This window comes from Glarea lozoyensis (genome assembly GCF_000409485.1).
Source record: "Glarea lozoyensis ATCC 20868 chromosome Unknown GLAREA14, whole genome shotgun sequence".
NCBI lineage: Eukaryota > Fungi > Ascomycota > Leotiomycetes > Helotiales > Helotiaceae > Glarea > Glarea lozoyensis.
Genome location: NW_007360988.1, coordinates 274,591 through 298,245, shown reverse-complemented (window position 1 = coordinate 298,245; position 23,655 = coordinate 274,591). Strand labels below are relative to the sequence as shown.

General features: G+C 46.5%; 9 protein-coding genes across 9 annotated transcripts; 4 read left to right on the top strand and 5 right to left on the bottom strand.

Annotated features, from left to right (window-relative positions):
* Nucleotides 1-549: 549 nt before the first annotated feature.
* Nucleotides 550-1,599, bottom strand: GLAREA_06661 (uncharacterized protein; the record flags this gene model as incomplete). Its single annotated transcript, XM_008080609.1, has 2 exons — nt 550-798; nt 859-1,599. 2 exons carry the CDS (start codon nt 1,597-1,599, stop codon nt 550-552), a joined length of 990 nt encoding a protein of 329 aa, XP_008078800.1.
* A 2,723-nt stretch (nt 1,600-4,322) lies between these two features.
* GLAREA_06660 (uncharacterized protein) lies at nt 4,323-4,631 on the bottom strand (the record flags this gene model as incomplete). The annotated part of the gene is made up of 1 exon (XM_008080608.1): nt 4,323-4,631. One exon carries the CDS (start codon nt 4,629-4,631, stop codon nt 4,323-4,325), a length of 309 nt encoding a protein of 102 aa, XP_008078799.1.
* A 1,070-nt stretch (nt 4,632-5,701) lies between these two features.
* On the top strand, nt 5,702-6,928 carry GLAREA_06659 (F-box; the record flags this gene model as incomplete). Its single annotated transcript, XM_008080607.1, has 1 exon — nt 5,702-6,928. The coding sequence occupies one exon, from the start codon at nt 5,702-5,704 to the stop codon at nt 6,926-6,928; it is 1,227 nt and encodes a 408-aa protein (XP_008078798.1).
* Nucleotides 6,929-7,120: 192 nt separating this feature from the next.
* GLAREA_06658 (uncharacterized protein) lies at nt 7,121-7,862 on the top strand (the record flags this gene model as incomplete). The annotated part of the gene is made up of 2 exons (XM_008080606.1): nt 7,121-7,465; nt 7,515-7,862. The coding sequence occupies 2 exons, from the start codon at nt 7,121-7,123 to the stop codon at nt 7,860-7,862; spliced, it is 693 nt and encodes a 230-aa protein (XP_008078797.1).
* A 2,102-nt stretch (nt 7,863-9,964) lies between these two features.
* GLAREA_06657 (HIT/MYND zinc finger-like protein) lies at nt 9,965-11,902 on the bottom strand (the record flags this gene model as incomplete). The annotated part of the gene is made up of 1 exon (XM_008080605.1): nt 9,965-11,902. The coding sequence occupies one exon, from the start codon at nt 11,900-11,902 to the stop codon at nt 9,965-9,967; it is 1,938 nt and encodes a 645-aa protein (XP_008078796.1).
* A 3,137-nt stretch (nt 11,903-15,039) lies between these two features.
* On the bottom strand, nt 15,040-16,611 carry GLAREA_06656 (Pseudouridine synthase; the record flags this gene model as incomplete). Its single annotated transcript, XM_008080604.1, has 2 exons — nt 15,040-16,382; nt 16,539-16,611. The coding sequence occupies 2 exons, from the start codon at nt 16,609-16,611 to the stop codon at nt 15,040-15,042; spliced, it is 1,416 nt and encodes a 471-aa protein (XP_008078795.1).
* A 438-nt stretch (nt 16,612-17,049) lies between these two features.
* GLAREA_06655 (PIN) lies at nt 17,050-19,794 on the bottom strand (the record flags this gene model as incomplete). Its single annotated transcript, XM_008080603.1, has 4 exons — nt 17,050-18,777; nt 18,832-18,929; nt 18,978-19,312; nt 19,367-19,794. 4 exons carry the CDS (start codon nt 19,792-19,794, stop codon nt 17,050-17,052), a joined length of 2,589 nt encoding a protein of 862 aa, XP_008078794.1.
* Nucleotides 19,795-20,433: 639 nt separating this feature from the next.
* GLAREA_06654 (Clavaminate synthase-like protein) lies at nt 20,434-21,792 on the top strand (the record flags this gene model as incomplete). The annotated part of the gene is made up of 6 exons (XM_008080602.1): nt 20,434-20,610; nt 20,674-20,733; nt 20,783-20,836; nt 20,891-20,907; nt 20,955-21,105; nt 21,163-21,792. 6 exons carry the CDS (start codon nt 20,434-20,436, stop codon nt 21,790-21,792), a joined length of 1,089 nt encoding a protein of 362 aa, XP_008078793.1.
* A 671-nt stretch (nt 21,793-22,463) lies between these two features.
* Nucleotides 22,464-23,569, top strand: GLAREA_06653 (uncharacterized protein; the record flags this gene model as incomplete). Its single annotated transcript, XM_008080601.1, has 2 exons — nt 22,464-22,470; nt 22,590-23,569. The coding sequence occupies 2 exons, from the start codon at nt 22,464-22,466 to the stop codon at nt 23,567-23,569; spliced, it is 987 nt and encodes a 328-aa protein (XP_008078792.1).
* Nucleotides 23,570-23,655: the final 86 nt, after the last annotated feature.

Sequence of the window (23,655 nt, the reverse complement as noted above, 5' to 3'; positions counted from 1 at the left end):
TTTCTTTCAAAATTGAATTTTCTTTCGATAAAGCTCCTAGCTCATTCATTATCTGTGAAGGTTGGTTGTTGATACAATCAGTTTATCTCAGTGAAGGCTAAGACTGTCGCTGACGGTCACCAAACCTTTTGTTTCGAGCATACTGCTCTTTTCTTTTTTTCAATCGGACACCGCAATAAGAACAGCAAAGGTCTTGGATGTCTAAGAGCATGGTTTAAGTACGCCTTCTAAAACTAAAACCTCTTACTACCCCTCTACTCACCGTGGCACCGTCAAACTCTCAACCCCTGTACCCCCTCCACTATCCCACCTATCCACCCCTCGCTTAATCCCCTTCACTCAAAATATCATCCAAAACCCAAATCATACAACTGTAGCTATTCGCTTATAATCAATCACCGAACTACTGAGTACCGATCTAAGTTTTGTAAAAGTCAGAGCGGACGGGATGCCTGATTCTGTTAATTCTATGGTTGTATGTGGAGCACGCCTGCTTATATAATATCGTATCCACGGCGAAAATTCCACGATTAATCCCCTCAGTTCAATCTATACGCTTCTGAAGCTCTTCGTCGATGACCATATACCACCACTTTCTACACGTTTATTGGCGACAAAATAGCTGAGAATCAGCAAGATACCGCGAGTCCACCAACCCAGAATGATAGACAACAGCATCACGTATGGCTCTTGACCAGAACGCACATCCCACTGCAATAGCCACTCGATGGCATAAGTAAAATTCCAAGTCGAGCTTATGATATTCAACAGACTGGCGGCCAGGTATAGAATGGATACCTGAATTGTTGTCAGTAAAACTACGAAAAAGATCAGATGAACGGAATGCTGCAAACTAACATTTTTGAGAGATGAATTCTTCCTCTGTATGAAAGTATATATCGACAAACCTGTAATAACGAGTGAGGCCGCCCAGAGAATGATGGATGTTGTAGCCATTAGTTGATTGATTGTGTCGACACGCTCAGCTCCGCCAGGGCGGTTTGTGACATATCCGATATTATTGGTGTAATTCTCTTGGAAATCGACCGACAAGCCGTAATACACAAAAGCGAGCATGATAACAACAGCCGCCAGAGCATACGTCACATATCGTAAGATCCTGTCAAAGGTACTTGTCACGCCCGAGATGGCGCGATGGATTCCAGGTCCTAGGGTCAGGAGCAGGACCATCACGGCAGCCGCAGATGTGGTTCTAGAGAAATCGGCAAGGTATCCCACGTGGTATTGGGCACAAACAATATGCCAATGATGTACATCAGAGTAAATCTCGTATGTTTTCAGGGTGTTTTGTGAGAAAAGCAAGGATAAAGTTCTGATCCGTGGTGAAGTCAGTAAAAATTCGATTATGACAGAGGCACGCCGTAAGAATTGAGAAAATGCTACTAACATGGCGAATAGTACCAATGCCGCCTTGAGCCAGTTGACAAACTCTCGGGACGGATCTCTCCAATATTTGCATTTTATAAAAGCAAGAGCCGTAAATGGCAGAACGAAGACGAGATCGATGCCAATCAACACGGTGTATGCGATTTGATATGATCTACTGGCATTGGAAGCCAAGGCGGATGTAAACGGCATGGCTGCTGACTGATAGAAAATAAAGCCGCTTTATGGTCTTTTGTTTCGCGATGGTGAAGAAATCTAATCCAATGCTTCAAGATATGACTGATGCAAGTCAAAGTCTGTCAGTTTGTGAGATTAACTTAAAATGTTAAATGGAATTTACATATTCAGAAACATTTACGCGATTTTGAATCACCTTATGACTAGTTAAGTTCATGGTTCCGATATGACGGATGCCGAGTTGTACTCGAATCATTCGATAAGAACCACTATAAAACAGCAAAGATGCATAGCTGACTCATTTGTGTCTTGAGATGAAGGACAGGCATGTCAGTAATTAGTGTCATTGAGGCGATTAATTGTCGCTGATTAACCTTAGTGGTTGGTAAGGAAGACACGGCACCGATCCCAATTCGCCAAGGACTTGGTAATGTCGATCCTGAGGAACTGTATTCTAGAAAGAAATGTGATGTGGTTCCTTATGAAGGGCAGGGACAGAGTCATCAGGCATTGGCTCCCTTGGTATTGCTATTATGTGGACCGTAGTCGTATGCCGGCTTGCCGAAAAAGCATAGAATAACGACCGTCTAAATCAGTACTGTGATAATGTAGTCTCCCGTACCGCTGCGACTTTTAATCTTCAAATAACGTTTCGTTGAAGAGCAATTGTCCGTGGAAAAGGGTTTGACGTCTATGAAGATCGTATGTTCCTGTCTGCTCTATCCAATGAAGCCACCTCATAGGCACATCCTCCAGAATTTCTTCGTCTCCTACTTTTTATTTAAAGTATCTAACTTCTCCTGCGCGTCCTTCTTTGCCTTCTCAGATGTGTTTGGGTTGTTGATTGATCTTAAAAATAGGCACATCAGAACACGACTCTCAGGGTCTGCACTCGGGAATAGATTGGACTCACGCTTTCAAGCCACTCTTGACGTTCGCAACATGATCTTTATCATCATCCATTCCACCGACAGCTTTGTCTCCCAGGACCTTCTATTCCTTGCTAGCATTGACTGCAAAAGTTGGGTTCTGGTTTGCGCCCGTCTCGTTGCGTAGATCTGAAATTCAGATACACGTTAGCTTGCGTTGAATATGCATTGAATTCTAAGAGATTTGGATACAGAAACAGGAGTTCGGATTTCACATACTATCGGCCATGTTGATATTTGTTGTCGAAGGATTTTAAGTCTTGGGTAAGTATCAAAAAAATTGTTCTCGCGCGACTGATAAGATGGGGATTTTAGACTTTCTATAGTAAAAGTCCACCCGAGGGTTAGGCTATAACTAATGGCGGGGTAAGCGGATTGTTAGGAATAAGGTGAGTATTTACATTTTGAGTTACTTAGTACTGCTTATTAAATAGTAGTCTTATAGCTAAAGTATCTATATACTATTCTATTCAATTAGGACAGTGACTTAAACCGCTTCTTATTCTAATCTTGGAAAGTAGTTTATACGAGAACATCCTACAGTACGATTTTGATAACTACGGAATTCTACGAAGTCACATTTGCTTACGATTTGCAAGATGGGGTATGATCTTCTCTTAGCGTTTTTGCTGACATCACCGCCGAGAAACCTGGAATTTTGAGTTCCTGTCCCTGTATTACGGTAGTGCGGGCATCCTTATTTGCCTGATGACGTCCATGCCCACCACTTTTTCGAACCCCGAACACGCGCTCAAACGGGTTGACAACAGAGGAATGGGGGGGATATATCAATTATAGCCTGGGGCTGCTTTTGGAGTACTTCATATCTGATCTATATAAATAGATAGGGATTTTGTAGTAAAGAAACATGCGTACTCCGCCAACTGCTAACTCGCCACGTGCTCGCAGTCCTCGACGACCAGGTCGGGCCCTACTACTTGGATTTGGATGACCCAGGGTTAATACTCTGCAGGACAATGCCTCTATCCATACAGCAGCCAATGTTCGGGACTGGTTCGGAGAAAAGGGTATGTCGGTCCTGGAATGGCCTCCATACTCCCCCAATTTAAACCCAATTGAGCATATCTGGTGGCTCCTCAAGAAAATGCTTGTAGAACAGCACCCTAAACTCCCGGATGTCGGGTGGATTGAGAATATGCAGAGAAGTTCGTTCCCAAAGCATTGGCACTGAAAGATTCGTCTCTGGACAACAGAGCGGAACAAGGCTCCTATGAGTTCAGTCTCGCGTTGCCGAAAGAAACAGACAATCTCCCTTTCAATCCAATCAGATCTTGGGTGCTTTGCCCGCAGGCAGGAATACCATGGCGAGTTGGATGAGCTTTATGTTTTATTTCCTTGCTCGGAACCCAAGAGCACAAGAAGCGTTATGAAATGATTGCGAGTAAGTAGAAAAAAACCGTTTCCCGATATCCACAACGAATTTGCTGATGCTCGTTTGAAAACCTCTACGAGTCTTCCCAACTATCCCGTTCGCCCATCGTGTAGCCAAACGTGACACTGTTCTTGTCAAATCTTCGTCGCAAAGCGCCAAATCGTTGCCTTGGTCTTCTGGGCTATGATCGGGATAACGAGCTTTGAGGTGTGGACGCATTTTAATTCAAGCCCGAGAGATAGGAAAACACGCTGAAATCCTCGGGTAAGCATGTTGCTTTCGGAGGTGGACCAAGAATCTGTCCTGGTTGTGAGAATCCATTGTCTCGATATTGTCTACCGACAAATCCTAATCCCAAATTCCAGCAAAAATCATACACAACACTTCTTCGTTCCCTATCTATCTCTTCGCGGCAATCAACCTCTTCCCGCAGCCATCAGCCCCCTTCCCAGACCCTGCGCAGCCAGCAGCACTCCATCACCACCACTGTCCTTACCCTTCACCGGACCCATATCCTTTCCCCAAGTCTTCATAGACTGTTCCCTCTCCCTACGTCTCTGAACCGCCTGCTGTGCTTTGCGCTGGCGGAAGGACCAGAACAGGTAGATGCACAGGGCGATGAAGACTACCCCGAGGATGACGGGGAGAATTATGGTGTAGCCGGTATGTGGTGAGATTGCTCGCTTGGTGAGGGGGGGGTAGGGTGTGGTGCTTAAGAATGCCATCTTGAGAGATGATTATGTAGAGGATATTGTGTGACGAAAGAGCTTTAATGAAAGGTCAGAGGATTTGTTGATAATTTTGTCCTTTGCGTCGTTTGTGCGACTTGTTGCTTTGAGCTTCAATTTTGTTTCAATCGAGCGTTGGTAGGAAATTCAGCGTTGGTAGGATTCTGACTGCGTCGAGTTCGGAATTTGCGATGTCCACATCAAGGCTCAACCAGGTATTCTAAGAAGTAATTCAAAACGTGGGATGTCGTTCTGAAGCTAGTAATTGTTGTCATGAAGGATTGACCTTCAATTCGAGCGGCACTTGGTGGAACCAGTCCAAGGTTGCCAAATTGGAATGAGGCGTAGAGTGGCGATGCGACGGTACTCTGCAGGTGATTGTCGAATGAGAATATTACGTCGATCCATAAGAGAAAACCAATCCAACCAGGGAATAAATAAAGAAATACATGAACAAGTTGTTTCTGAATCTCACCTTAGATTGTGGTATAAATTGCCTTGATTCTCATAACTTTTTACTGCCTCTTGCCATATTGAAAGACCCTTGCAAATGTCAGCATAGAATTGGCGCCAAGTATATACACCTGGCTTCAACCATGGCGGTGTTGTTGCGAAATTGGTCGAAATATTACACGTGTTTACTATTGAATCTTCTACTCCAAAGGCTGTTACCGTGCTCCCGTCCCACTGAGGGGAAGTGGTACTGGCCCTATACTGTGGGAAATTTGTTCAGACCCGTTTAGATCCTGTGTTATCAGGGCAGTCTTGGAAGGCTTGGTGGTCGGAAACTCGGAGTCCAAGTAACTGGCACCAAGAGTCTAGCTTTAGGCTCTGTTTTTATCGGAATAGATAGCCGTGACCGTAGAAAATAGTAAGAACTAAAGCATAATACAATTATTACACTAGCATGCCTAATACCCAACGCGGGAGAGCCATGTGAGAGCGGTTGTCTACGATTATGTAAGAATTACGCAGAGTCACCTGACCACAACCGGCATAACCGCTACACACCAGAGGCCCAGAGCTTTTATACATAGTTGAGCAACCTCTTCCGATACCTAAGAAGCATGACCACTCCTTCAACCTCTTCCGCTCTTCCTCAGTTCTCCATGGATCCAGCCCCAAACATAAAATGTCCTTTTCTTCGACAAACATTCAGACTTTTCAGATTTGGCGTTACACGACTTCGGACTCAAGGCAGATCCACTGCCATTGACGTGGACTCGCCCATCGAGAGGCTTCCACTTGAGCTCATAATCCTCATATTAGACTATGTGCCCGTGGTATCAGGAGCAAGCTTAAGCCTGACTTGCCATTCCTTCTACTCATGCCTCAGAAATCGGTGTTTGGACTCGCTCAAGAAGGCTGGACAATCGACCACGTGCGAATTCCTTTATTGCCTGGAACGTGACCTGCCAAACCACGTCGTTTGTCCAAGTTGCGTCCAACTTCATCCCATATCCAACGCCAAGGAGTACCACCTACCTTCGAGTACGAATTCCAGTCGAGCTTGGTTGGCATGCTGGCGAAAGGACTTGACCAGCGGACTTGAAAGAGGGACATATGCCGAGTTTTCGTCGACTGGTTTCCACATGGCAATGAAAGCCTACAGGCAATCCCGTGAGAATACGCAAGTTTTAAAACTTCTTGGCTGCGAAAGTAAGAAAAAGTTCGACTGGGGGTTTAAAGAACAACGTACAGCGGAAGCTCGGATTCAAAACGGATCGCTCTTCGTGCGCGAGCAGAGAGTGTTCATAGTGCCATCCTCTAAAGACATTCCTCTGCCATGGTTTGGTGGAATCATTATTTGCCCTCATATAAGCTTCGCAGCAATGACAAGTCTGCACAAATATGGTATCCAGATTCCGACGGCGACCGAGATCGAAGATTTCGAGAATAAGCAAGGCCTTATAGACTGTAATCATTGTTACACGGAGTTCCAAGTCGATTTCAAAAGCTATGGCAAGGCGGGTAATGCGATGTTCCTGACAAGATGGATGGATCTTGGGGAGGGGCGAGATTTCAATGACCATAAGTTCAGAAGTCGACTCAGTAGTGTTGAGGAGACATCGTGGACCGAAGTTGTCTATCAGCGAGGATCAGTCTGTGCGTCTTTCGAGCAGAAACCTGCGGCAGATTTCAAGTTCGATTCGATCCTATCCTACCAGGACGAGAAAGATTTGACCACGGAAATTCCTTGGCCGTGGCCAGAAAGGATAAAGGTAACACTCGTTGGCATCAAGCAAAGTTATGTGGTCAGGAATGGCAGTTTAGTTATGTTACGCAACTTATGAAGTGCGTTATCATGGAAACCCCTTTTCAGAGATGACGATGTCATCAATTTGCACTGCTCCTTCCTCTTGTTGTGATGTGGTGCCCTACCCAGCCAGGGCTAAGCATGCGTGGGTCTGGTCTCTTCTGGACCTTCTGGTTCCTCTCTTCCTCTCTTCCTCTCTTCTTCTATTTCTTGTTACAGACTCGCAACAATGACTACGGCCATTGAATATTGCGTGTTCGTCATGACCTTGATTGGTGTAATTCACATTCTCATTCAAATGGTCAATTTGTATTTCCCCAACAGCTGGATTGGTAAGCTACTCCGCCCACCCTCACCTCCTCCTCCTCCTCTCCCCCCTCCACCTCAATCCCCAGCAGGCGACTCCCAGTGGAAGACACTGATGGAAGAGAGGCTCAAAGCGGTGGAGGATATCCTCGTAGAGGAAAGACGCCACCGTGAGAATCGCTCTGAGATGTTGGCGAGGCTGAGAACGGTGGAGAATATCCTCATAGAGGATAGGCACCACCGTGCCAACCCCCCTGAGATGGAGGTCGTATCTGTGGTACGACCTCGTTACAGGACCCGGGCTAATAGTGCTGCAGAAGGGTCCTAGGAGCCGACCCAGTAAAGGGCTCCTGGCCTTGATGACTAGACTAAACATCTACGAGAGGTCGGCCGGCAAAGTCGACTCCCACCTGTCCGTTGGTGCCGGCTACGAACCTTCAGCTTCGTCTGGAGAGCCGACGGGAGTCGCACTCTACAGGCAGGCCCGTTATCCTCCTTTCAATCCATATCTTCTGAGTACTGACGACATTAGAACACAATCTTTAGCCGCAGAGTTTACTACAGCTTTTCGGCATACGCTGGATGTTTATGCTTACCTACCAGCAATTCAACCCGGAGAAACAGCATCTTCACGAGCAATCAATCCATCCCTACCCTCCGCCTGAAAGCGAAACCGCATACGTTCGCCTGGGTCTGAGCCTCTGATTGTCAAACCTCAAGGTTGATCGTCGGTGGTCGCGAGTGGTTGAATATACTGGTGGAGATGGCGTATGTTGCTAAGGAGGCAAAAGCGAGCTTTGTCTAGAGAGGGTCTCTGGTATGGTGAGAGTGTTGAGGGGTTTTAAGAACAAATTGGTGTCCAATAGTGACCATGAGAGTGGTAGCACAGTATCTGTAGGAGATTTCGTTTTGAATAAGAACGGACAGTTGAAAGAGTATAAATGCTACCGTGTGCGTTTAGATTTTGCTGTTTACCATTAAAATATTATGCATGCCTTTTGAAAAATTGACCAAGTTCATATCTGCTTGGAAGAACACCTTGCAACAAATGTCGACCTTGATGTGCTTCACCGTCTACAACTCGTCATTGAGGGCATTTCCATCTTGCAAAAACCGTAGGCCCTGCTAACATTGGTCTACAGAAGATGGCCATAAATAAATCCTAAAGAAAAGGTTGGTGATCAGTACCGACAAGGAATGGCCCTGCCAAGTTGAGGCAAGCGAGGTTACTCCATACCATCCGATCAATTCATTCATTTGTTGTACTTCTCAAGTACAAGATATCGATTAATTGAACTAAACATGACCGAATCGGTTAAATCGAATTGTATAATGCGGTGAGTACATATAACACCACAGGTTATGTTCTAATTAAGCTGTAGACGAGCTCCTCGCAGAGAATGTTTATCATACCACCTTCTATGGTTCACGAAAATCTGTATGGAGAAAAGCTAGGTAACCTAATTTTATAGCCATTACTTTGATACCACGTCAAGTACATGACTATTCCCCCGCACCCCTTAACAAATGCGAGTACCCCTAGCGCTACTTTTATCCTGCTAACGATATCAGCCATGAAAATCTTACCTGCCAATCAGTCAGGCAAAGAACCAAGGCTAGAAGTCAATCCACCGCCCGAAAACACGCAAAAACACATCACACACCTCAGACCTCAACACAAATCACACATAACACAACACATCGACACGATTAAACAATCAATGAATAATTTAATTTCCCATAACCATACATACATACAAAGCTCCCTCTCCCTCCCTCTCACATTCATCTTACTTCATTCATAATCCTTTCTTTCTTTCCATCGAATTGTATTCACCCCCATCACCCCATCATCCATTGCATCAAAAATAAAACCCAATATCAAACTCTCTCTCTTTCAACCCAAATGCATCGCTCCCCTACCCATCATCTCACAAAAATAAAAAGGACGGGGCACAACATCATCGCTATCCACAAATCCAACCCTTTGAAGAGGGAGTAGGAAAACCCTGAAAACAAAAAAAAAGGAGGCAAGATAGGGATAGGGAGAGAAAGGTATCCGCACACAAATGCAAAACATTTCATAAGTCAAAGAAGTAATCCAACCCTTTCTCTCAATATCCTCGTAGCGAGAGATGGTCTGTTCCACTGACTGGGAGCTTCAAAATTGAAACAAGCGCCGGGTGATAGAACTTCAAACATAAAATTCGAACGTGTACTAGGTAGAAATACCTGAACCCATCGATGACGCAGGCTATGCGGGTTCAAAGACAGAGAGTAGAGAGTGCCAAAGAATCGCATGAGAAGCTTTTGTTGTGGTATGTGTATGTATTGTTGGGTAAAAGTACCAGAGACTCGGTTTCTGCGAAGGAGGTCAAGGTGTTCCTCCAACCTCGGTCCTTCCGCCGATTCAATTGTGTTGGTATCCGTCATAGTAAGATCGCCCCCAATAGTTTCGGTCGTATGCAGTTGATTGAAAATTGACAAAGAAAAAAGAATCCGCTGCCACCGATTGTTTGTCGGGTATGGTATCGTTTGCAAGAAAGAGAATTGTTTTCATCGATGAAACGCCCGATATGCAATAAATATGATTTGGTGTCCGTAAAGTGACCCAGATGAGCCCGCTTGTGTGCCTCGTATGAATAACATCCTTCATTATAATATTAGGAAACTCGTTCTTCGTTTCTTGTTGATTTCTTTTCGATCCATGTGTAGCATGGACCATTCATTAGACACTCCATTATAGATCCTATCGAGTACCCACAAGCTACTGGGTAGCAGCTACACACCAGTGTCGGTGAAAGACCCAAGCTTCCTTTTGACACCCTTTACTACAGTATTTCGTCCTTCGGCATCGTCGACATTTTGCAAACTGTCTTGTGTATTCCTCCCATTTGCCACATTCGTAATATGCACATTGTCGAATACCGCCTCTGTTATCATCCTTGCGGCAGAGATTTCGCATAACCACACCAGCCCAGTATTGCATATCCTGGCTGTGGTGTCTGACGGTAAATTTTTCCACCAACGGAAAGATGTTGAAATCGTCAGGAAGAAGGTATTCTTCCTCCTCGGAATCGCAGGCGGAGTGGCAGGCAGTTGTTGAAGAGGATGCCGAGGACGCGGAAAATGGCCCAGCCTCATCGACATCAAGAAGATGAAGTTCAGAACCAATCTTGAGTTTTGGAACAAGGTGAGAGCGCTGGAAGTATGAGCGCAAATTGCAGTACTTTGACACATAAGCAAGGAGTTGAAGGGACATCAAAACGTCCTCGTCTCTCGGCATTGCGGCCAAGACTTGCCCATTCGTAGGTGTCGGACGATCGAGTAGGTATCTAGGAATCGTGGCATTCGGAGGCATGGTTGGAGGAGTGTTTGCTGCGGTTGTTTGAGCTGGAGAAAGACCGATGGTTGGGCCAGTGGGGGTAGTCGCGTCATTAATCATGCTGCCATCCAAGGCAGAGCGGTGTGTGATATTAAAAGTCCCAGCATCTTGGGCTTCCGATACTGTGGGTGTAGTCAGCCCGAGAGTGGTGTCAACAGCTGTCAACATGCTGTCGCCTTCTTCCATGCTGATATCCTGAATATTAATAGGAGATTGAATCTCGGTTGTGCTGACTCCTGACATTTCTGGATCTCCAGACTCATCAGATGCCATGCTATCGGCATTGGGATCTTCTTGTTCCCCAACCATTGATGCTTGATGGCGAATCGATGGTCTCCTTCGTGATCGCATTGCTGTTTGTGACATTGATGTAGGACGAACGGTGGGAGATCTTAATTGATTAGGAGGAAGAGGGGTGGTCGGGGATTCAGGCTGAGACGTAAGACCAGAGTGAAATCCAGGAAGCATAGATGGCAGACGATCCACATCTCGAACAGGTCTGAGATTGAAGCCATCTGCTGCATCCATTGAAGGAACCGCTGAAGCCAGTGGTTGTATGTTATGTCGAGATGGGGGTAAGAAATGTTGTCGGGCTTCTTGCCCTCTGTGGTGGTGATGGTGATGATGGTGGTGGCGATGAGGAGCGGAAAACGTAGTTCTTTCAGGAGGTGAGGTGATGGCAAAAGCTGGCCCGGTAGGGGTCGTATCCATAGTATCGGTGCCAGCTGTCATAGGCCCAGCGTTGAAAACCTGGGGAATCTCAATCGGCTGTGGAGGAGCTTGTCTCCTCGATGTACGGAAGTCTGATTCCAACTGGGAGGCACGATTTCTGAAAGAAGCCCCTTTGTGAGGGCTTCTGTGATCCGACGACCGAGAACCATGGTGTCGAGATTCTGCCAACGCCTTGCTCTTTGCCTCCTCTGCCTTTTCACGGCATCTATCAACAACCTTGATGTAATTGTCGAGTATTGTAGCAATCACCGGAACCATATCTGCTTCCACCACTCTTGTGCGAACGTTCTCCGATCCTCGGACGCCGATATTAACCACACATTGAAATGCCAAATTCCATTTCCACATATCCATCATGTCCTTACTCCTGCCAGCCTTGAGCAGACATACTAGTCTCTCGACACCTCCATCGACTGTGAGAATGTCCCTTATACGAGCGGAGGAGGTCGTGAGGTATGCGAGGTGGTTGAGGGAATTGATGAGAGGAAGCGTGGATGTGCAATCGAGGGCCCTACGGTCGTACAGGGCCGTGGTGATGCCCACCGATGCCTTGTTGACATTAGGAATACTGAAATTGACTTCTCTCATGATGGCGTTGTGCCGCACGATCGCGGTGAAGGAAGGAGTTGGTTTGCCGCTCGAGTTTCAGAGTCTTTGAGCAGCAGGTTTTGTCGAGAGGGAGATTGTAGCTGATGGCGTTTGCTGTTAGGCTTTATAATATATGTCGGGGGGCCAACGGACAAACGAGGTGGTTTGTAATTGTGTTGATGTACGAGGGATCGGGTGGACGTGATTCGAATGTCGCTCGCCAGGAGATCACAGGATTGGCATGCGCAGTGGAATGATGGTACAAACAGCGGGAAGGTATCAAGCACGATGCATGTACTTTTGGGACTCGATGATCGATGCCGCAGAATCGTGGAGGAGGTTGGGATGGAAGAACGTGACGATTGATTCGGAGGGCAGAAGGGTTGGTAATTAAGGGTGGTCGATGAAGCTGAGCTGATGTGGATGTGCAGAGTCTGATGCTTTGCGACTGCAATGAAGTCGTACCCAGATACCTCTCGTTAGAAGAGTCAACGCAGCTGAGAGGGTTCACGGGTGGATTCTCCAGCTCGTCTCGTCGGTCTGCGGATGAGGTTGAAGGACGGAAGATCTTCTTTTGAGTGTTGTGAGGAAAGATGGAGCAAGGACGGGGCGAGACGAGACGCCGACACACCCTCCTTCGACTCGAGTCACTACGAAAACGGCCGTGCGCTTCTTTGATTAGTTTCTGCGGCGAATTGCGAGGTTGGCTGGCGCGCCCCACGGAAAATTGAAATGCAATGCAATAATAAAAGAGCAACGAAATGAGAAAGATAATTCAATGATGATGTTGATAGAGAAGAGGAGAAGAGGTCATGCACCAAAGAGAGATGCGTTGTCCAATATTGGAAAAGGAGGTAGGAGAGAGAGTTAAGCGAGCAGGAAGCAGAGCGGTGCAGCAGCTGGGCAGGTCACCAAGGCGCTCACTACTGGGAATTATTGGGGTCCAGTCCAGTTCGATCTGTCGTGCTGAATCAAGGGACTCGGAGAGTTGAGCCGCTGAAAACTTTACTTTGCGTGATGGGCTGGGCAGTGGCAGTAGTGGCACGCCTGGCCCAGGAAATGCCACCAAAATAGCGAGAATGTAGGATAAATGCAAAAGGGTCGAAGGTATTTACCAGAAATCTTAATTTTCTTCCTTATAACGAGGAAATATCTCTATGCTCGACTTTAAAGCATTTCAACATTGTTTATATTCATTATAGTATCATACAATGATTACTACCATCCTCGCTACTGTATTTCCAATCCACCTCACTCGCCTCCTCTCCTCACATGTCCGCCTCTCATCGGTGCCAGTTCCTTCACTCACCTATTGTACCACATCTCAACTACACGAATTACGACTTCGTACCTTCTCACAACTATCTACAAATGTCACCGGTTGACTCAGCTCTCCTGACTCAGCGTATAACCATCAATCAACTGCTTTCAACTCTTTCCATTCCCCAACAACCACCTGCTCGCTGACGTTAGTAAGTAAAAAACCCTCCTCCTCGCCAGCAAAAGCAAACATCTGCATCTACATCTGCGACCATCTGCAAGACCTACAGCAACATACGGCCATACAGCGTCTTCATCAGTACAGCAGTATAACCACGCCGCAGATGCTCTTCCAGAACCTCCACCTCCACCCGCAAACCCCTCACCACCTCCCAGCAGCCAGCCGTATATAAATAACCCACCATACCATAGCCGCCCACGCCGCCCGCAAAGGAATCACCACCACACACACAGGACTGTTTCAAAAAACGTGGGAAACCAGGGTATGGGCATTTGACGTCGCTTAACATGGTAATGATCTCCCCTTTATGAACAGCGCCTCTTCCTTCTGGTTGCGCGCATGGCGATTGATTTTCAATGTCGATTTCATGACCTATGTAAACGCGATAAATCCAATCTTCTATTTCGGATGACTGAATATGGTGTCTGTGTAATTATTGAAGCGCTTAAACAACAAATCCACCTCAACAAGAAAAGAGAGTCATGCAATAACCGCCCCTCTCTGTACCTGGCCTATTACACGACAACAACGCATAACAACCATCCCAAAGCACAATTCAACCTCCCTATTTCCCATTTCACCGCTCCTGCTCCCATGACCTTCTTCGGCGACTGACAGAGCCAAACTTATCTGTAACAAGCAAGACTGGTTTGCTGTTGTTTCCCGAATCCCGAGATATCGAGGCGCACGTGAGCAGAGTTGGGATGGGATTTGAAGACGCTCCCCGTGGTGAGGATGAAGGGCATTGAATAATGAGGACTGACAACAATAACATTGCTGTTCTCTACTCAGTAAATCTGTACAAAGCCATAGATTCCATGAATCGAGCAGTTCAACCCCTCAACCCAGCAACCAACCAACCACAACCCCCTCTCCCCAAGACGTGCAAACCCAGCGCCAAACCATCCAATCCGCACCCCCAATCCCCTCCAGCCACCTGCCTGTCCTGTCCTGTGCACCAGCAGCCCAAACGCACAACACCAGAACCCGCAGGTTCCACGTCAAAAAAACGCCCAATGCGTGTGCGCGTATGGCTCTTATCGATTAGGAAGTTTACGATCGAAATGTCTGTGTGTATGGAAGGGAAGCTCGGGAGAAAGTGTGATAAGTGGGGGTTTAGAAAGTTAATCTTCTATGTAGGTGACAAGCAAAGTATTGTGCATTATACGGTGAAGAATAAATGCCGAGATACATATGATGTGATTTTTGCAGGTAAATGATTTTCTATGTTACAACCGATTTTCTCCCTCCGATGTATAGACAATGAGGAGTGACATCTCCATGGAACGCCAATATGTGTCTACTAGAACGCCTTGAAGACCGTAGCCGCAGCTATTTGGAACATATGAAATGATGTTTGTTGGAGCTTTGAGGTGTAAACTGTGCTGATTTATTCCTCGAAGCCGTCAAGGAAGTATTCAAGCTGGTTGTCGAATATGTGGGATCGCCCACAGTGATTGCGATATCGCACGTCTTGCGAAGGTTAAGAATAAAATCTGCGTCGAAAGATAGATATGTGGTGCTCATATCGTCGTACAAAATTTCAGTTGATGAACCAGTGACATCCACGGCTTACTACCCGCTCTTGGTGCCGAGTGGCCGTCGACTGCCCGAGAGTTGTAGCAGCGTGATTCTCCTACGCAGCCGCTTCAAAGACCTTACTAGGACTTTCACCCTCAGACTTTACTTCCTCAGCAAGCTGCTCCGCCGCCTCTGTGAACTTCGCTTGTGCATCTTCCATTTTCACAGCATCCCCAGAAACCTCCTCCTTTACAGGCGCTTCACTCTTCGCCTCTGCTCCCGCCTCCGCCTTCGTAGCTTCAGTCTTATTCTCCCACGCCTTAATCATACTCTCCAACTTAGGAGCCCAGACCTCTTCCCCCTTCGACAGATCATCGTATTCCAGCACATTGTCATTGCCAACTGAGAATTGACCTTGTCGCGTACGCTCTAATTCTGCCATAAGGGCAGCAGAACCGACAGCGACACCCAAATCGTGACATAGAGAGCGCACGTAGAAGCCTGATGTGACAGTCATGCGTATACGCGCTGCTGGAGGACCGAGTGACTTTGGTGATTCGGGAGCTGCTTCGACAGATTCAACAGTAGCATCTGGTACTTTTGCAGCTACTTCAGTGGATGCCACTGGTTCTGGTAGACCACCAGACATAACAGGCTCAGCATCCGGATCAGACTCAGTCTTCACAGCATCCGTCTTGCGTTTACTCTTCGGCCTTTCCTGAACCAATTCATCTTGATTCTCACTCATCTTCCTCTTCTTGTCCTCGAAATTCTCCTTTGCGACTTTCTCGCTCTCAGGGGATTTTGGAGGAAGTATACTCTCTTGTTTCCAAACCAACTTAGCAAGATTAATCTCAGCGTGACCTGCCTCATCCGTCGGTGGTTTATGATTATGTGTCCCAGGTTCCATCCACTCCAGCATCTCCAATTCCTCGACTTCAACCGGTCGTCGTTCGATGTCGCGTGGTATTGGTTTGTTTTCGCGCGCGTACTCGTACAGTGGTTTGCCGTTCATCTTCAATGCGCTGAACAATGGTGGTAATTGCATGAACTTCCCTCGGAATTGATCCAGAGCCTTCTCAACCATTTCTTTGGTAATATGTTCTGTCGGCGCATGTGTCAACACTTTCCCCAGTCGATCATACGAATCCGTCCCTGTCCCAAAGAGTACCACTGCTTCATACGTCTTCGTACATAATAAGAAATCCTGTAAACTCTTTGTCCCTGTTCCAATTCCTGCAATCAAGATACCAGTCGCGAGAGGATCCAGTGTTCCACCATGGCCAATCTTCACCTTGGGGTCCTTCACTTTCCGGCGCTGTCGCTGGTTATGATTATCTCGTAATAGTTGCGCTTTCATGTCTCGCAGATGGGGCGCAAAAAGTTTGGAGTCATGGAAGACTTTTTGGCAGTCGCGAAGTACTTGGGCGGAGGAAAGCCCAGTTGGCTTATTGATGCCTATACACAGAGTCAGTATATGAGTATAGCCAATCCAACGTGCGCATATAACTGAAGGGGGAAAGCCAAATGGCACATCAAGCTCGAATAGAACACCGCATCCACATGCGTGTTTTCGCCGTCTCCAAACCGCAGCACCAAGAGTAATTGACCTACCAAAGACCCCTTCAACTGACGGCATTTTCTGCACCTTGCGCCAGATACTCCTGGAAACGTTTTTGGTGGACATTCAGCCCTGGATATCGTGTTTGACTGTAGGAAATGACTAGCTGCATATGCACATCCCGATGATATATTCCTAGGAATTTTCCAACGGAAGAGCTATTTTCTGCCGAAAGCGGTGAAACTTCAGCACTACACCAATTATTGCTTAAGTTGACGACGTGCTTAAATTAGTTGAATAGTTGGCACTTGTTCTGCGAGATATTTCGTATAATATTAGCTTTGTACCGCCAAAAATTGTGAATTGATCAAATCGGGTCACGCAAAACCAAGAAAACTATGGTGCCACTGGGTTGACGATCTTGATTCTACTATCTTTTAAAAGCTGGAGCCCCTACTTCTACCTGAACACCTCTCAATCGTTCATGATCGACTATTTATGCAACGTCGTCGTGATAAGTATATCCCCTAGACATCAAGCACCGCCCAACCCATGCCAAATCATTTAGCGCCTCACAGCAAGCCAAGCCTTCGCATCATCCCAGGCCTTTTTATCAGCGTCTCCAATGTCGTCTCCAATCGTCTTTACTCCGGCGTGAACAGCGTCGAAGAAGTTGAAAGCAACGTCGAGATCTTCGATAAAATTGACGCTGTGCGGAAGGAACTTATTAATGTAATTCTTCTTGTCCTTGCTCCGCTCTTCGGGGGATATGTCGACCTTGACAAAGTCATCCAAGTATGTTTTGACGGCAATGCCGAGTGCAATATCGACGTCAGCGGCAAAGGGCAGGTCTCGGCCGATTTTTCCATAGTCGTCCCGCTTTCGGCTGGCGTGGTTATTCAAGAACAACGACGCAGCTACAGCCTCGACCAAATCTCTATCTGTCTCCCGAACAGCTTTGATGATAGAGTGAAATGCCAAAAGGTTTTTGCTTAGGGGTCCAGTGTATCCAACATTCTGGTGCCGAAGCTTCAAGAGACATGCTGTTCTTCCGATTAAAATGCAACTTTCCTTGTCCTTCTCTCCTCCTCGAAGTGGTCCTCCAATCAGCTCCGTATGTCTGTTACGGGAATTGAGCTGATCGAATTGTAGAAGCTCGAATGCCAGGAAAGCAGCTTCTTGGAGATGATGAATATCGTTGTGGGCTTTGACAGCAGAGGAGATCGCTTTCAGAGTAGTTGCCAATGCCTTTCCCCAATTGGTTAACTCATGCTTATCGTTTATGTACCCTCGAAGATGCAGCAGTCGCCATAAAACATTCGATACAACCTCAGATTCGGACTTTAGCTCTGCGACTTTCCCTTTTGCAATAGTCTTTTGCGCAAAGTCCTTCTGCTGAAGAGACAGGATCGCAAATGAGAGTGATCCAGGGGAGATGCCAAGAGATTTCTCTACAGCTTTCATGTCAGTATCCCTAACACCCCATGTTTCGGCCTTTTTGTTGTTATCCAGAGCGTTTCGTGGCACCAAGGTCTCTTTGACACCATCATCAAACCAAAACTTCAGATTGATATCTTTGTAGTTGAAGGCTCTGTGGATTCGAGAAACGATCAAGGCTGCCGCCTGTTCTTTCAATGGCACAAGTGAACGTGTAACCAATCGTTTGTATTCGTCTGACGCAACACCATCCAAAGTTGGAAGGACTAAGGATTCTAGTAGAATAAAGCCGTTCATAAAACGAGGCCCAATGAGTGCCTTCGAAAGATAATAGTAGAGTTCAGCAGGCAATTGTAGACCCAAATAATCAACATTGTCGCTGGTCAGGTGATCATAATCCCTGATTTGTAAAACACCACTCTCATGGACTGTACCAGCATGTTTGATGATCATCTTTGCTTTCCGGTATTTATCGAGCCAATTGGGGTCTTGTACTTGAAGGATATCGTTGAAAGCTGTGCAGGTCGTGGTGACCGACTTCTCGGATGTGCGTAGCAGGTTTGCTGCGTCCTTAATTGTAAATGGTTGTTCTACGATGATTCCACGATCTTGGAGCGGCGGAAAGGGAGGTAGAAAGGATGTGCCGACCATAAGCAACGCATCTGCCAACACCTCGGGTGTGACATTCAGCTTCTTGATGATCTCTGATTTGGAGATTCCCACAATTTTCTTGCTTTCCCAATCTGAAGCAGAAGGTGGTAGTAACACACAGTCATTGATATCATATAGGAGCAGCTCTTGCGATCCCATAATGCCATCAATATATGGTGTCTCCAACGATTCGAGATATGCAAGCTGGACTATATGTTAGCGTCGGCGCATCAAGCCCAAGCATGACTGGAGACTTACTTGCGCACATGCACTATAAGGAGCGATGATGAAATCTAGCCCCTGTTCGGCAAGAATTTCCTGAAGAATTCTATACAAATCTTGTGCGCGAATTGCACCTGGTTCGTATTAGTACAGTGCAATTTCAGTGTCTTTCTTGAACATACCAGAAGATCCAAAAGCTTTCACAGCTTCATCTGGCGAATTATCCGCATACAAATCCCATGCACGCTGTGTTTGCAACAGTGCTGCCTTGGCCTTGCGCAAGGATATCTCATCTCGTCCAACATTTGTCTGTCCGTCAAACACAAACAGTGGCTTCATTTTGTTATCCCTCCATTGTTTCAATTCGTTTTCAATATGCGACTTAAAGGTCATAGGATCTCCGCCCAGAGCAGCAAGAAGAGGCTCGTGAGTGGGGGGTCGGTCGATGAGGGTTTGGAGGTAATGGCTTGCTTCGACGCCAATGACAGCATCCTCAAGATCCGCCAACGAATTGGAACTAGCACAGTGTTAGTGAGATACGCGAGAAAGAACTCTGATCGCATGTACTTACAGACAATCTTGGGAGCTGTAGGCTTTGCCTTCAAGGTCTAGCGATTCATCGTCAGTATAGCTCAGATCACCATCACCATCATCATTTGCTTCAGGTCCGTATGAGCGCAATTGGCTATTCAGGGTTGCGAGAGGGTCATCGAAATTGTGTCCAAACTTGGCACCCTCTGGCTTGAGGCTTCCATGAGTAGGATGGGTGACCAGCGATGAGTTATACAAATACTGCAGACTTGGCCTACTTGTCCAGTGGGATTCGCCCAATGCGCATTCAAAGTTATATGCGGCCTCGGATTCTGGCCAACGGTCCGTGTAAAGTTGACAACCTGGATTCTCCTGGTACAATGGGCAGTTGTCGGCTGGATGGCTTGCGGCTTCAGCCTCCAAATGCTCGTAGAAGAGACGACCGTAGGTGGTATTGAAGTCCGTCATGATTGCTTTCTTGGTTTGCGAGATAGAGAGAGAGACCAAAACTTACGAGACATGATCGCGGATGATCGCTGAAGAACGCTCTTTCCGCAAGAGTGTCGACTCGTTGAGGCTCGAGCCTGTCAAGATCAATTCGCGGCGGGGTGGTTGTGGGGAGAAAGTGCGACCTGGAGCGCTCTGCGAGGTGCGGGATATTCGATGTTGACGCGAGAAATGGTGACAATATTCGTGAGGTAAGTTGCAGATATAGGTGAGATGGAGGGAGCGGAGAGTAACAGCGCGATTGAGTGCGTTGGTGAGAAAGGTGCAGAGTAATTGAGGTGAGATTTCAATATATTCTGGACGAGGCTCAGGTCGAGTAATTTCTGGGGTTCAATCCAGGCTGCTGTTGCTCTCCCGCCTGTACGACGCAAGGTACAGCTCCTGTTCAGGACTAGCTTGGACTTATGTGGAGCTGGCTTTTTGGTCACGTGTTGGAGACAATGCTGCTGTCATTTTGGTAACCTTTTCGGCGCCTCCCGATCGGTCTAACCTTATCATAAGTCAACTCCACTTGACCGGTTTCATATTCGTATAAAGACATGAAAGCCTACTTTTTGTTTATCTGATCGGACCATTTCTGATAACTTTATATTCAAAAATATGGCAATCCAAAATCCTCCCCAAGGCCAGATTCCGGTGATTGATATATCAGGAACCCGGCCAGACGTAGAAACTGCAGAAGAACTGGTGAAAGCGGCCTCCACTTATGGTTTCGTTTACATTAAAAATGAAGGGAAGGACATACCAGTAAAGGTCATTGACGATATATTTGATGTGGTATGGACAATCATGTCGTCAACATTGGTATAGGTAGATTCTTTCCTAATCTTGATAAAATAGTCGAAGAAATTCTTCAGTTCTCCAACCGAGGAGAAAGCTCAGTGTAAGATAACGGAGAGTGTGAGTAAACTCCAGATTGAATATCGAGCTCAACATTGACAGTGCAAAGAATAGAGGATGGTCAGGAATGCACACAGAAACCTTAGATGCCAAGAACCAGCGAGTAAGTTGACACTTCCAAAGCCTGTGCCCTGATCCTCATGCTAAAACTGATTAGGTTGGAGACTTCAAAGAGTAAGGAAAACAGTACAAGATAGGAGAAGCTTTGTTGACTGTCCAAGGGCAATGAATTTGGGCGAGTTCATAGATGGAAAGGCTCAGCAACCTCTTACTCCCTCGCTTATCGAGCACGAAAAGGACTTGGCGAATTTTCATAAATATTGCCATGATATGATGTTAAAGATCTTAACTCTATTCTCAATAGGCCTAAAAGTAAGCACCCTCTTTTATTTTACTACGGATCGTCTATTAATCATTGAAACCTGATAGATCGATGAGGAAGCGGGAGGTTCATCTTGGATACCAGCACGCCATCAAGGCGGATCTAGTGGATGTACCCTTCGTCTCCTCCACTACCCCTCGATTCCCGCAGACAGCGACTACCAACCCTCGGTCGACATAAGAGCGGGAGCACACTCGGACTACGGCTCCATAACCCTTCTCTTCCAACGACCCGGCCAGCCAGGCCTTGAGATCATTCCTCCAGAAACCCGAACCTCGGAACGTGACTTCGGGCCAACGGCCGCATGGACGCCTGTTCCTGTTTGTCCACCCGGTACGGAAAACGATCCAAGTCCACCAATTCTTGTTAATATTGGAGACCTACTTAGCCACTGGACGAATAATCTCATGAAGAGTACGGTTCATAGAGTGGTGTTTCCAAAAGAAGGGAAACACGGAGGCGAAGATAGGTATAGTATTGCGTACTTTGGACACCCGGTCGGAAGTACTGTTCTAGAACCGATCCCGAGTGAGATGGTGAGAGCACTTGGAACAAGCAAAGGTACAGGCGTGGAAGCCATGACAGCCGATGAGCATCTGATGAGCAGATTGAAAGCTACATATCTTGGGATGTACAGAGACGATGAGCAGAAAGATGAGAAGGTCGCTGCTGCATAAGATAGGCACAAATAGGAACCATCACGTGCTAGAAGAGCGGGGGTCGTGCTGTGTTACACTATAAATCACTCGACAATAGAAGCAAACGTCTTTTGAGGTGTGTCAGATTGACAAAGTACTCACTTCTTTGCAACTTTACCAGCTTTTTCTCATCTGAACCTGGAACGCAATTAGTGCCGACTTATGACGAGACAGCAATTTTACCAGCTGAGTGTTTCTTTACCACGCTGAAACCTAGACAATTTTTGGACTCAAAGGAAAGAGCGTTCAATTTCTACTGTTTAGTCGTCATATTCAAATATATTTTCGCGCTAAGCGTCCTTCCAAGCGTTAGGATTGGCCTTAGTTTCCAAGACTACTAAGTAGCGTAGGGCCATTCCCTTGAGGGTAAGCTAGCGGGTCTACCTAACTACAGAAACTTTGAAGGGTCACCATTCTACGACTTGGTAGTGGAGCTTGTCACAAATGAAACACCTTTATGACGTTAGAGGATGCAACCTTTAGCGTTGTAACTATTAGCGTAATCACTCACTCGATGCATTTATGCTTGGGCGCCTATCCTCGACCTGGCTTTCACCTCAAACATTTACAGTTCAGAAGCGACAGCAGACCTTGATCAGAACATCACTTTCAGAGCTAAACACATCGATCGATCGACTTTCAACCACAATATGGGAGGTAAGAGAGAGGATCCTTTTCATGTTAATGACTCGGTGCTAGAAACCAAGTCAAACGAGCTCTTGATGTCTTTTTCTTCGCAATTTTCACTTGTCGTCCACTGAGATGGATTTTTACAGATAATTCGAGTATTAACGAAACGACATCCACGGAAGGCGAAACTTTAAACCCTCCCGTTCCAACCTTTTCAGGCGAGGACATCTCCGGGATATCCACATCGCTGTTCCTCAAGCAAAGACAAAGCCCCCTTACCAAACTTCCTGACGAGATATGGGCTATGATCATCGAGCTGGCCTACCAGCCACGAATTGTTGTCCTGAGCGACGACCCGAGGTACCCAAGGGAGCGGCGTAAGTTGGCCCAAAAGCAACGGGGGAAATATTTGTTCTCGCCTGTACCAAATCCTAGTTTGGTAAATGTATCCCAAAGCTTTCGAGAACTTATGATTGCTCGGGGCTACGATGTTGCGTTCGATACCGGGTCCGAGTTGTGGACACCACCTATTTGGTTCAACTTTCGCAGAGACATTTTGAGCTTAGAGGATCCATCCCGCGAGGTGGATTTCTTCAGAAACTGGAACAATGCACAGGATTTTGTTACCAAATCGTTGGCGAAAGTCGAAAACTTGCTTTTGAATGCATTTTTCACAAAAACAGCCGACTTACCTCACGCTCTAGACGGACAGGAGAAGTACTTCAAAAACCTGAAAAGAATCATGATCCTTCAGAAGTCTTCCTATGAGCTCTTGAGCATAAATCGGAGGGAATTAAGTTGGGGCGGATTTGTGGACGATTGTACTTGTATGGAAATTCACGAACCTCTTTCGAATCCGTCTGCGGGAGATAATGCATTGAAAGAATTGATCGGCTGCGCAGGCAAGATTGGCATTGTCGGGAGACGAGGAAGGAAGCGAGCTCTTGTCGAACATGCATCAAATTTCATCTCCGCATACAAAAAAAGCAGAATTGCATCTCGAGAATATCTGGAAACAAATCGGGAAGCGACGATGCATGGAGACGCGCCACCGATCATGCTACCCGACTTCAATCTGCAAACAAGTGGATCTGGAATCATCGTCTCCCATGTCGTAAAGCTTTAAAAAATGAAGCCCAAGCTCTTGGACATTGTCAACAGCGGTACGAAAAGATGATGGCTGAACTGGAGCTTCTAGAATCTCAGGGTTTG